General features: G+C 39.3%; 1 protein-coding gene and 1 long non-coding RNA gene across 2 annotated transcripts in view; one reads left to right on the forward strand and one right to left on the reverse strand.

Moving 5' to 3' along the window:
- Nucleotides 1-4,691: 4,691 nt before the first annotated feature.
- The window catches only part of LOC149819971 (uncharacterized), a 30,996-nt gene continuing 21,554 nt past the window's right edge, over nucleotides 4,692-14,133 (reverse strand). Inside the window, exon 2 of the long non-coding RNA XR_016426487.1 lies at nucleotides 4,692-4,975. This is a non-coding gene — a long non-coding RNA (uncharacterized LOC149819971). The remainder of the gene's footprint in view (nucleotides 4,976-14,133) is intronic.
- On the forward strand, nucleotides 5,080-9,223 carry LOC149819972 (uncharacterized). The gene is made up of 2 exons (XM_089982656.1): nucleotides 5,080-8,858; nucleotides 8,945-9,223. The coding sequence occupies exon 1, from the start codon at nucleotides 5,275-5,277 to the stop codon at nucleotides 8,848-8,850; it is 3,576 nt and encodes a 1,191-aa protein (XP_089838782.1). The 5' UTR covers nucleotides 5,080-5,274; the 3' UTR covers nucleotides 8,851-8,858; nucleotides 8,945-9,223.

The following is a 14,133-nucleotide window of genomic DNA, read 5'->3' on the forward strand; positions in this document are numbered from 1 at the left end:
ACGGTTTGGACAAAAGAGAGGAAGGTTCTTAACCACACCCTTCTCTTTTAGACCCAAGTGAATTTTCACAAGTCTGGCCCAGTCAAAGTTTATCAGAATCCAAAGATACAAGTCACTGTCAATTCCCAACATGGGCACATGTTATGCTTGATCTGGGTTGCGTTGGGCTCTTCTGTCTTCATCTGCATCTCATTGCACATCACATTTACCACAAAAATGACCATTTATACCAGCCTGGTATCAAACATCATGATTTTTTTTTTATCACTCGAAGAAACCGCATCTGGGCTCAACCACCTGGTCGAGCTGGTTCAGTCTGCCATACCTGTGGTCATCGGCCTAGAGGCATAAAAAACTCCTAGGCTAGGACCCTCACCCCACAATGAACCTCAACCCTGATGTCAGACGCCCCCATCCCACTATGCCAAACCCTCTCGGGTATCAAGCATGATGATAGAGCAGAGCAAAAGTGTACCACGAGATGCTCGTCTCATTTCCCATCCCTACAAGTGTAGTGGAACAAAGTTGCTGCAACATCAAAGGAAACCCACTTAAAGTGGGATGAGCTCTTGCCACGGACCGTCGAAAGTATCCATTGATTACAAGGCCCCATGCATTCCTCTTTATCTTGTTGGTGCCTTTCAAGGCCTACGGTCAGGATTGGGCTCATCCAAGATATGCAATGATGGCCTATATATATACATGGCTCCTTGCTTTCAGAAAGCATGGATATGTTATCTTGGTACAGTTATCAGCCTCGTATATAAAATAAAAAACTATGATATTTTGCACTGCTCTTTGCAGTACGATACTTTTTAAGTTCCAACTTTAAACATTAAGAATTAATTTGCATACTTTCTTTTCCACTAAAGCAACAAAAAATATAATAGTTCATTTTAGTAAGGTGTTGATGGATTATATTCATTTCACTATACTATAAACAAAAAGGTGCACTATCCAACTCATTGAGCACGAGAAGTATGTTTGTGAACATGTTTCTTACCAGGATATAAATTCATAATTTTTGCGGATCCAAGTTTGTGGTAAGTTGGCTAGGGGTTGTAGGAGATGGGCTTCTGCGGCGGTCAGGTGAGGGGTTCAGAAGCGCTAAATCCCGAGGCGAATATTTTAAGAGTGTTGTATCTATCCATACCAGTAAACTCCATATAAAATTCATAGACTACTATTTAAGGAAGCATCTTCCTCTATATTTTGTATCCCAATCAATACAAATAATAAGGCTTGGACTTAGGCAGTTTTTGCCAAACCATGTAAAATCATTTTTTTTTTTGTGTATCATTTTTTTTTTGCTTTTTCGAGCTAGTTTCTTCGATTCGGTAGGTCAAAGGGTTGTTCCCTAACAAAGTGCTGGTTCAAGATGGTATAATGAAACGAGCAATTTTTTTTACCAACGGGGGCCACTTGTTTGGTAGGAGCTGTTAGTGCACGTCACCATGTGTTGGGACCTTTCAAGTTCAAAACCCAATGGTATTTTGTGTACTTGTGGGGTCTGCCTAACCCCAGCTAGTCTTTAAAAAAAAAACTAGACCAATTTTTTTTAACACCACGCACATGTGCGCACACACACCACTGTATAAATAAAATAAATTATCGGCAACCACTACTAAGATGCTTATGCTTTTGTGAAGGATCAATAATACTCAACTTGGCTGGTATTACCAGACACTGTTGGATTCCAAGCATAATAACAGAGCACCACATAGGTCGGATTGTGAGTTGGATTTGGACAGCTCTAAGTCGATCTGGCAAACATGGAGCTTGGTTTAACCTGGTAAAAAAATTATTATTTTTTTCATTTTCTCAATTATACAATTAGGCCCAGTTTGGAAGACAAGGGAAACCAAGTTTTTCAAATACCTTTGTTTCCTTGTAAACCTGGGTTTTTGCAAACTAGGCTTGCCAAAACCCAGGTTTTCATTGTGTTTGGATGACCCAAAACCTTCAAAACCAAGTTTTAGATTTTTAAATTTCAAAAAATTAACCAAAAAAATTCAATGGAAGGCCATTTTCAGACCCGCCACCAGCTGCAAAATGGTTAGCTATTACCGCCTGTGTTAGGCAGCACCAGTCCAACCGAAAAATGGACAAAAAGCCAAAAAAAAGGAATAAAGAGGAAAAATAAGAAAAAATATTGGCCAGCAATTTTCAGGCCAGCCACTTATCGGAAAAAGACTATACTGGTACCACACAGTTAGGTGGGTACCAGTTCGGCCATTTTCCAGCCGGTGGCTGGCTGGAAAGTGAAAAAATAAAAAAATGTGAAAAAAGGGAAAACAGAAAAAAAAATGGCCGGCCACTTTCTGGCCAGCACTGACCGGAAAATGGTCAGACTAGTACTACTCAGCAAGGTGGGTACCAGTCCGGCCATTTTCCAACCGGTGGATGGCTGCTGGCCGGTAAGTGAAAAAAAAACATGAAAAATAGAAAAATATATAAAAAAAATTGGCCTGCCATTTTTCAGCCAATGGTTGGCTGGAAACTGAAAAAAGAAAAAAAATTGAAAAAAATTGGCTAGACGTTAGTTTTTTTTTTTTTAAAAAGGAGAAAATTTGGCCGGTCACTGGCTGGAAAATGGTTGGGGTGGCATCACGCCTGTCGGCTGGCACCATCCCAGCCATTTTCCGGCTGGAAATGGCCGGACATAGGAAGTGTTGAACCAAGTTTTGAAATTATAAAACAGGGGGTACCTCATTTTACAAAACCCAGTTTGTGTCACCCAAATACTGCACAAACTGGGTTTTAGCCCATAAACCGGGTTTAACACACAAAACCTGATTTTAACCAGGTTTTTTGGTGTCATCCAAACACTATCTTAATTGGCTAGATTTTTCATTTTTCCAATTGTACACAAAACCGGTTGGATTGAATATCCACATCGAAACCGCAAACTGGGTCCCTATAAACTTATTGATCCCACCAAGTAGGCCTGGATCCTGACTTATCAGTTTGACCCATTTATCGTGTTGCGCTTAATGTCTCGTATGCATGTGATCCGTGTGCCATCACATCTTAATGGCAACCAATAATTCATGCGAAACTTCTCCAGAATAAGAAAGTGAAAGCAAGCATCTTTCAGTTCAAGATGACTAGACAACTTGAAAATCTACCATGAAAGTGCATTCTTTCCCCTTAAGGAACTGTTTGAATGATCCCACTGATCCAGTTAAGCTGGGATATTGCATTGTTTCCCACAATGTGGTTCCCAACTTATTCTACTTTTCACCAGAAATAGGTGTATGAAACCACTTCCCAACCAAGTCTATGCTTGGGAAAGTGGAGATAACTTGTGAATTTGCATTCCGATTCATAATGTAATCTATCAATATTCCACTTTTTTTTTCACTTGGACAAACCACCCCAGGCGTAGAGACCTAGCTGTGGTGACTCAGCCTTCCGTACTTACGGTCTCTGTCCATGTCGGCGCAAAACTCCGAGGGCTTACTCCTTGACTCCGAGAAGCCGCCAAGCTTTGGTTTACACAGGGGGGTGATGCCCGTAGGATTTGAACCTAGACTGCCCCTACCCCTTGGGTCTATCAATATTCCACTTTTCTAAATAAGTGCATCCAAACATCCCCCCAAGAAAAGAAAGAGAAATTACCAAAACAATTTTTCAACTTCCTCATTGAAATGGAAGATTATCCTCAGTTGAGCAAGACCTACAAATGCAAAGGCTGGTGCTAGCATTAGTATTTTTTCCTTTTTTGGTTTGCCAAAGAGTCCACACAAGATACACTTGGCAGGCTTCTGGTTGGTAAAACCCTTGAGATCGACCCTGATCATCAGAAAGTATACTCAGCTTCGATCTTGTGGCTTGAGGCAAGAGATACCCCTCGTGGATTTTGAACTCTTGACATCCCATCAACTTGGTGACATTCACAAGTTGCCCCTACCAGATGAACGCAGGGCCCTAAGTATATTAGCGACAGTGAAAATGATCCTTTACTGGCATGCCAGGGAGGACGAGCTAGTAAAGATGTTATTTCTGCTAGCATTTGTTATTTGTCAGATTCTAATAAAGTAATGGGATAGTTTTGACCCCAATGAGAATCAGGGAGGATGCGGATTAAAGATTTTAAAAAATTTGAATAATCAGATCAAATCTGCCGTCCATAAAGGTTAGAGGGTCCCTTAGAGCTGGAGCACCTTTATTGCCGACCCCTGTTTTCTGTCTTTTCCTCACTTCCAAATCCCCACGCTTCTTTTTTCCCTTGTATCAATCATCCTTTCCTTCACTCAAACCGGTTGGTGCCGGGTCATGGAAGACTACTTTCTTAAACCACCACCATCTCTCTCCAATGGACCAAAACAGCCCCAATTCCCTGATTGTTTTCCACACAAAGTATCAACAAATTGTAGACTCAGAGTCAGGTCACCGAGCCATGCCGATGACTTAACCGTGAATGTACGACTATGACTGAGCCTGATTCAGCCTAGCAATGGCAAGATGGGCCTAGACGCATCGGTTAATCAACCACCTCAATCTAACCAATGTAATTCTCTGCCTACGTAAAAGAAATGGGCTCACCAAAAAGATCTGATCCATGGTGGATAAGCTGAGTCTTAGAACTTACATGGCTTGGTTCAAACAACATCTGAATTGGTTCAACACAACCCAGGTGACAAGTTGTCTTGTTGTGTCACCAAGGAATGGTTGCTAGTGGTTTGAACTAATTTGGGTAAGGAACAGCTAACTTGGTGCAGAAGAATTATCAGTCAACAAGACAACACCTTTTAGGAAATAGGGCAAGGGCATGCATGTATTTTGCAGACAATCAGGAATCAAGGACACCAAAGAATGAAAAGTTAAAGAAAACAAAGTATAATACACCAGAAGCCAATAACACCATCAATCCAAAACTGCCAGAAGAAAACAAGGGACTCATCCCTTCAGCTAGTAATGCATCTCCAACGTCATCAAGCTTTATCCCAACACCTTTTCAAATTGGATGGCCCTATCAGAATTCATGTAAATAAAATACATAAAGATTGAAAAGGAAAACATAAAACAAAAAGTAGTTGTCAATTGCAAGGTGACTGTAGCCATAATCAACAATGGAATCACAGAGTTGTGGGCCTTCCATCCTTGTTTCTACCTGCTTCCCATCTAACCCACCACCAAAGATTTTCTCTTTCCTTCCTCTGCCTGCATTCCATTCACCTATCATGTGAAGGAACACCATCATCATAGCTACTCTCAGATTCCAACCCAATTATTCTTATATGATTTAAACCATCCAAGTTTCCGTCCATCATGGTGCAACGGAAACCTGAAAACAAGGTTGGAATCAGAGCAGAAATGAAGAATTCCATTAAATCGGACCGACGAATGGCCGGGAAGCCTTCTCCGTATCAGGAGATGATTGTCCGACCTTCTCAATCCGTCAAGGGAGGTGGTGAGATGAAGAAGAAATTGAGAAGATCTCGGTCATTGAAACTTGCAGATTGGGACAGCGTTGGATCACCTCCAAAACAAGACAAAGATGCACAGAAGAAGCACCCTGCAAGCAAGCTGGATGATAGATCACCAAACTACATGAAACCCACAAGCAGTTCAGATAAGAGAAAGGAGAACATGCAGGTAAGCACCCAGGTACAACCTAGCAATAGAAATCAGAGTGCTAGGGACCTGAATTGTGCACGTAAGAAAGCTAGCATTCATGGGAATAATTCGACGGCGGGGTCGAAAAACATGAAACAATTGACAAGGTCCTCTAGCTTGAAACCCATAAAGCCTTCCATGAAGGCAACTGGGGTTCCTTTATATTCAGTGCAAGACATCGCCCGTGCAACTTGCTCTTCCACTCAGAAGGATTCAATGTTCCCTGACTATATAATCCTTCATCCTGGATGCACTGAGGCTGAAGGAACCTCAGTCTTTAAGGTCTGCCCCTATACATACTGCTCGCTCAATGGCCATTTTCATAAGCCCTTGCCTCCCTTGAAACATTTCCTATCAGCAAGGAGGCGCTTGCTGAAGGCTCAAAAGAGCATAAAAATGAAAGGAAACATGCCATGTAGGATAAAGCATGCCAAAGAAGTTCGGAAAGAAATTGATACAGGGCAGAATTTGGTGCCCGTTGGAAACCAGCCAATCTTAGAGGCAGATATGATCAGCTCACCAAGGTCACCACACATTTGGAATGAACAACAGGGCAGACTTTTGATGGAAGATTGGGATGATGAATTCTTTGTGGAGATATATGAGAATTCACTGCCTGATCCTATAGATACTGGGGGCTCTGAAAACTGCGGAATCATGGAAAATACCTCTTTTGATGTTGAAACTCAAGCATTCAATGAAAAAAATGATTCAAAAGATTTTAGCAAACCATCAATTATCACATATGAAATAGTACCTTCTGAATTTCGACATGGAACAGACACACAAATGGAAGAAGATTATTTACAGGAAGCAGAGAGCATAGCAAATGAATCATACTGTGAAGAAAAATTTGATGAAGGCGACAATGATGACAACCAACGATATCAGGGTACTGATTTCTTCCTCATAGATGCAGAAGTTGCATATGCTTCAGCAGGAGCATCTCAATGTATTGACTGCAATGAGGCAGAGAACCGGCTTTCAGATAAGAATGACAGTTCTATTCAAGCAGATCAACCAACCATGACTTCTGAAATTTTCATCGGAAGTGAATCAGATGAAGATGATTTGATTTCTGAAACTACCATGGAAATAGAAGAGAATGATGAAGCATATCTCAGTGATGGCACTCCTGGTAGTACAGTCCTTTATGATGAGGCTGATCTGGCAAGTACAGCTCCGGAAGTTGCATTGGTGGAGGAAGTAGTCTCTAATAAAGCAGATAGTGTCTCCTTCAACACTGAAAAACCACTTGAGTACTGTGACAAAACTGTTAGTTCTACACCAGAGGATTCCAATGATATCTCTGGAAGCTTAGAGGTTGATACTCCTGCTGTGCAAAGCTATGAAATCAACACAACAAAGGAAGTTCAGACTGAAGTCACAGGGTCTAACGACCTCAATCCAACAGAGCTAGAGCCTATGGATGATGAAAGTAGAATGCCAAAGCAAGATAACGACTTACTTGAAGGAGATGGAGCACTTGTAGATGGTGACAAAAGTTATGAATCAGATGATGCTGGTGATGCAGAAGAAATCTTCAGGGATGTACAAGAAGTTGAAGCTGCACCAGATGGCCAGACTTGTCCAGATGTACAAATAATGGAAGAGGGAATTTCAGATGGGTCTCAAGATGATCTTGTAGCAAATGGGGCCATGGTTGCATGTGCTCCTAACTCAGACTCAGCTGTTCTAGACATTGTGGAAGGGGACCAAATGAAAATAAATGAACTTGAAGGAGATGGAGCACTTGTAGATGGTGACAAAAGTTATGAATCAAATGATGCTGGTGATGCAGAAGAAATCTTCAGGGATGTACAAGAAGTTGAAGCTGCACCAGATGGCCAGACTTGTCCAGATGTGCAAATAATGGAAGAGGGAATTTCAGATGGGTCTCAAGATGATCTTGTAGCAAATGGGGACATGGTTGCATGTGCTCCTAACTCAGACTCAGCTGTTCTAGACATTGTGGAAGGGGACCAAATGAAAATAAATGAACAACCAGGTGATTTTCTTGAACCACAAAATGATCACACTCTTCAGTTGGTCCCTGAAACAAAGGAAGAAACAGTTTCAGGGGATGACAACCCAGACCTTATGAAAAATGATTCTGAATTTCTCCTAATGTCAGAAACAGATGAAGATCGTCAGGATGTCACCAGTGACCAAAATATTCAAGTTGAATGCAACAACTCTGCATCTGATGAAGAAGAGTGCAGAACCAAAATAGTTAAAATTCAAGACATTATGGAAGAGGACCAAATGAAAATAAATGAACAACCAGGTGATTTTCTTGAACCACAAAACAATGACACTCTTCGGTTGGTCTGTGAAGCAGAGGAAACAGTTACAGGGGATGACAACCGAGACCTTATGAGAAATGATGCTGAATTTCTCCTAATGGCAGAAAAGGATGAAGATTGTCAGGATATCACAAGTGACCAAAATATTCAAGTTGAATACAACAACTGTGCATCTGATGAAGAGTGCAGAACCGAAATAGTTGAAATTCAAGCTTTTCTGGGAGAGCATGAAAAGAAACCTGCAGATAATCGGAATGCATGTTACATTTCTTCAGAAGGATGTGGTGATCAAGGAGAACTACCTTCTGTTCAAGATTGTTCAGAAAAAGATACTAAAATGAATATAAAATGTGATACCCAGCAAGAAGCGGAAGAAACCGTTCTTGGTGCTAGTGCCAAGAGTCCTGCTAAAGATGAAAATGCCTGCCCTGTTATGGTCAGAAGCCAAAGTAATCTGAGTGACATAGCCAGCTTTGAAATTGAAAGCAAAGATGAAACTGAGAAGAGCATGAATAAAGGTGAAGAAGTCATGATGCCTGAAGCAAACACCATTGAACCTCTTACTGGAAGCTGCAGTGTTCTGAAATATACAAGAAATACCAAACACAAAGATGCAATTGAAAACGAAGCAAGGATGTTCAATCCAAGAGGGCCACGGTTTCTGCCCATTGAACCTGATCCAGAGGCAGAGAAGGTTGATCTTCAGCATCAGATGATGGATGAAAGGAAAAATGCAGAAGAGTGGATGCTAGATTATGCATTGAGACAGGCAGTAAGCAAGTTGGCTCCTGCTCGGAAGAAGAAAGTAGCATTGCTTGTTGAAGCTTTTGAAACAGTTATGCCAGTATCAAAATGTGAAACACGTGTGCACCATTCTGCAAGGAGTTTTACTCATGCAAGACCAATTCAGGCATGTAGTTGATTATCAAGGTATATGTCTTTGCTGAAGGATTAGGATCTAGGTTTGTTTTGTCGTGCAGTTCTCCAGCTGACACAGTTCTTTGTGTAAACTGCAGGTTTAGGTAAAAAGATGAAGTGACTCAGAGGTAATGCAACAAATTAATAAAGTTGATATCAGAAGGGAATGTGTGAATCATCGCTTCTGGTACACAACTCTGGTGTGTATACTAGTTGCATGTTCTCAATGTAGATGGGTATATAATGCCAATAGGACATTCCCATCTTAAGGTCTTTACTTATGTTGTTTGGCAGCTACTGACAGACGAGAATGTCTGCAAAACTCTGCTGAATAAGATCTATATTAAGAGAAATAGTATTCCAATATTACAAGGACATGGCATTCAAAGTTTTTCTTTGTGTGTGGTTATTTCATCCTGATCATAATATCAGATTGTGTTTGAAGTGTCTTGGAAGACATCTCCAAGAATAACCTTATTGAAATGCAATTTATTTATTTATTATTTACTCCTCTATTTTATGTATGATGCCAATTATCATACAATCTTTTATTTTTGTTCAAAATATACAACCATTACATCCATAAGATGACCAGCATAAACAGGAAAGCCAAAAAGTTTTTGGTTTAGGCAACCAGAAATGCCACATGCATCATTTCCGGGGAGGTGGAAAACTTCTTTCACTCAATTGTTTTGTTTTGCATATCTAAATTTGTTGCATCTATCAGCTGCTGAGTCTTTTATGCCAGTGACCTTCATGTGAGTTCAAAACTATAAAGGCTCAAGTTCTTCTCCTAAAGCTTAAAGCAAAAGGGTCAAGTGGGAACAATTGAATGTGTGTGTGTGGAGAGAGAGAGAGAGAGGTTGATTGATTGATTGTTCTTGGAGCACCACCTCTTAAAGGCGAATCTTCTGTTTAACTGCACTGTAGTAGTAGACAATTCCTGCTTTGTAGTACTTCTTAGTTATATTGACAAATATGGTTCTAACTATCAGTATCACATATTGTTAAATGTATTGACTTACGCAAAACTTCATGTTGTTCATAGAAAGAACTTGAACATAAGAAGACAATGACCATTCCAATGAATTATAAACATTAAAAAGTCCAAGTGCCCGTCTTCCGAGAACCTTGTGCATGTTTTAGAAGGAAATACAAAAAATTGGAAGATACAGTATATACAACCTATAATCTATGTATCAGTTGTAGGATATTGAATCCACTAAAAATTGTACTGATGAGAAAACGGTAGAGAAGTGAAAAATGAATCATCCAGTAAGAAACCCTAATATTCACATCAACAGTTTCTTCATTTAGCAAATAAAGCACACTTGTTATCAATGATACATAGCTAATTATGACTCTTGGGTCACACATGGTCTTTCCCATTGAACCACAGAATCCTCTCTTTTGTCAATTCTTTGTGGAACATCATAAGCTTTTCTAGCCCATAATCCCTCTATGGGTTGAATATGTATCAAAATGTATGGTGTGAAGGCCCCTCAAATCACCATAACAGGTTATGGGTTGAATATGTATCAAAATGTATGGCATGAAGGCCCCTCAAATCACCATAACAGGTTATAATTTCCTCAAGCTTTTAGATAAAACACTCTTCAGCAGGTTCACTGGCTACCTAGTTACATGCATATGATTATTTAAAATTACATAGTAGCAAAGGAGAGCAAACTTGGGGAGAAAGTATACCATAAAAACAAATTCAATATAGAGAAACAGTATATTATCAAGAAAAAAAAACTCAATTTCCTAGGCAAGTCAGAAACGTAACCTAGTTTAAACAAGTAAAGGATCTAAAATTAAGTGATTACCTAGGCATGTAGGCCTTTCTGGCGTTCTAATCCTGATAATTTCATTTGGTCCTTATATTTTATGTTTTAGATTTTCTGTGCTTACTATATCCATTGCTGAGGCAAACAAAACACTTCTAATAATGCAGGGAGTGATGTTGAATAGATGTAAGAGTCAGGATCACATCCAGTATTTGGGTTGAACCATGCACAAAAGTAGATGTTTTAACCTGGTCTATTTGCGACTTAGGTACCATAAGTTGAGAGCTGTAGCAATGTATTTCGACTAGTGGCTTTCACATTCATTGGTAATCAGATCGATCTATCTGGCTCTGATTGAACTTGCAAAGATAGTAACTATCTAGAATTCACTAATCAGATCAACTTAAATTCAAGTTTGTTGGTACCACATAAGATTAACCCTTTGTGCATTCATATAAATATATATAGCAACTAGAATATGAGAACTAGAGTGTGAACTAGGCATTTCTGATGCTTTGTTTTGCAAATCCGCCCTCCAGATGTGTTCAACATGGTCCATTTGCTAGGAATCAACTGTTGAATCATGCTTTTTTGACAAAAAAAACATGATTTTTGGATGGTTGAATATTTACGAAAATTCCGAACCATCGATTTTCAAGCATAAAAAAATCCTACTTATGCATTGCACATGATTCAACAGTTGGTCCCTTTAAAGCTGAGCATGTAGATTTTAAGAAAAAAAAAAACAAAAAACCCCATGAAAATCTCAGTTTACACTCAAGTTCTCATATTTCCAGTTCTCATATTCTAGTGGCCCTATCTCTCTCTCTCTCTCTCTCTCTCTCTCTCTCTCTCTCTATATATATATATATATATATATATATATATATATATATATATATATATATATATAGAGAGAGAGAGAGAGAGAGAGAGAGAGAGAGAATCGCAGTTCAAACATTAGTTCTCATATTTTCAGTTCTCATATTCTAGCGACTCATTTAGAATCACTAGAATATGAGAACTAGAAATATGGACATTTCCAACACTTTTTTTGCAAATCCAACCATGTGGATGTGCTTGGCATGGTGAATTTGCTAGGAAACAACCATTGAATCGTGTATTTTCGATGAAAATTTTGTTAAAATGTAATCCTTAATCTCGTTGTATGTACATATATATATTCGTATATATATAGAGATACATATACATATATACTATGTATATATGTATACATATATATATATATATAAATATATATATATATATATATAAATATATATATATCTATTTTGCTCATAATACCCGAAAAGGGTATTTCTGTAATTTCCTATTTTACGCATATTCCATTTGGAATATGATTGTATTTTTTTTCTTTTATTTTTTTCTTTTCTTTTCTTACTTTTTTTTTTGTGGTTTGTGCCACTTAGGGAAGACTCCCCAAAAGAGTTGTTGGGGGGGGGGGGGGGGCAACGGTCAAAAATGTGACCGGGGCTCCCAATGACTCCTTTGGGAGCCCCCTATGTGGCTCCTCTTGTGATGTATAAATAGGGGTGTTCCCCCTTGTAAATGTCAGACTTGTGAGCTCAAGCTCTTGTCCCATTTTCAATATATATTTCATTTTCATGCCTTTTTGCATGTTTATATTATTTTATGCCTTTGTACGTATTTGTTCAAGTGTTATTTGAGTGCCTTTGTGCACATAGGTATTAGTGCTTGTATGTCTATTGTCTCTTCGTAGACATTTTTACATGGTATCAGAGCCTGGTTAAAGATTGAAGATCGTGTGATTCGTTGTTTTTTGGGTGCCTCGAAAAACATGCCTTTGGCTTCTTGGAAATTGGAGTGGGGGCTTCTCTTCCTTCAATATTTTAGAAAGGCATTACGACAAGTAAGACTTAAAAGTCTTATTGTGGTACGTATTTCTTCTTCCATCTTTCCTCTCTAATGGGTGAAAAAAAATCTCATTTCTTTCTTAGATTTAAACTCAATGGCTTCAACTATCACGTTTGGGCCGGAAACATGGAGGCTCACATAAAAGGAAAAAGTTGGGGTTATGTGCAAGGCACAATCTCGGAACTGGAACAAAAAATCACCTTGATTGAGAAAGGTGAAATTAAGATCCTTGAAGGGAAGGAAAGAACCAAAGCCCTTGAGGAATATTCGAAGAAGCACGATGAATGAGAAATGAAGAATTTCAAAATATTGTTTTGAATTTTTTCTTCCGTTGAGACAAAAATCAACGAGAATATTATCAAATCCAAAAAGGTTTCTCAAGCATGGGAGTATCTTGAGAAAATGTATACCTCAAGGGACTTGTCCTATAAATATTACCTTCAAAAGAAGGTTCTAACCAGAGTTACCAGTCGGGGAAGCGGGAGCGGGAAGCGAGGCACTTTCAAAAATTTAGGAAGCGGGAAGCGTGGGATGACTTAGAAGAAAATTATGAATCGTCTCGGAAGCGACCTAGGAAGCAAACCGGAAGCGAGGGGAAAGCGAAAAAAAAAAAATTTAAAATGAAAAAATGAGGAAGCAAGGGGGAAGCGCGCTTCCAAAAAAAAATGTGCTTTCCTGCACATTTCGGAAGCGCGACGTTTCGCCCTTTCGAAACGCGCTTCGGGGAAGCACGCTTCTCCATGCGCCTAGGCTCTTCTGGTAACTCTGGTTCTAACTCTTCTTCAAGGCGAAATGACCATTAGGGAATATTTCACCGAACTTTCTTCCATTTGGGACGAGCTTGCTATGCTCGAACCAAAATGGAGTGGAGAGGCGATTGAACTTCGCCACAAACAATTAGAAGAAGATCGATTCTTCAATTTTTTAATGGACTAAGGCCCGAATTTGAGCAAATAAGGTCTTTTTTTTTTTATCTTTCACTCTCCCTTCCCTTGAGGATGTTCTCACCAAATTAAGTGGTGAAGAATCCCGTATGGGTATAAGTAAGCAAGGGTCAAATGTGTTTGCGGTTCCATCCAATTCTGAAGAGAATGATGGGGTCAATGCGGTGTCTAGGCCTAAAAACAATTTAAGAGCCTATCGTCCCCCTTATTTTAAAAATCAAAATCAAGGAGAAATGGTGGACAAGGTGGAAAAAAAGATTATAGTAAATTTGTTTGCCATTTTTGTAAAAAAAATGGGGCATATCAAATCCGTTTGTCCCAAGTGGAAGAAGTTGTTAGCTATGACCACCACCTCTCAACCGTAAAAGGAGGAGACTTTTTCAAGTGGATCTCTTTCACTAAACCAAATTGTGGAGGCACTTCAACCTCTCCTCAAGGGAGCCATCTCGGGAGCCGTCGTGTCTACTTTCTCTTCTCCAGGTAAAACTTCTTGGCTTTTGGATTCGGGTGCGTCTTTTCATATGTCCCCAAACATGTATTCTCTTTCTAAATATTTAAAAAATATTTTTCCATCTTTTGTTTATACTGCGGATGGGACTTCTCTTGAAATTAAAGGTGTTGGGAAGTTTGAAACTCAAAACTTTTTCATTCTCAAAA

This window comes from Nuphar pumila, chromosome 12, assembly GCF_984573655.1.
Source record: "Nuphar pumila chromosome 12, dmNupPumi1.hap1.1, whole genome shotgun sequence".
Classification (NCBI taxonomy): Eukaryota; Viridiplantae; Streptophyta; class Magnoliopsida; order Nymphaeales; family Nymphaeaceae; genus Nuphar; species Nuphar pumila.

Bases quoted from the DNA above. Each gene is read 5' to 3' on its own strand.
- LOC149819972 (XM_089982656.1), top strand. From the start codon at position 5,275: ATGGTGCAACGGAAACCTGAAAACAAGGTTGGAATCAGAGCAGAAATG.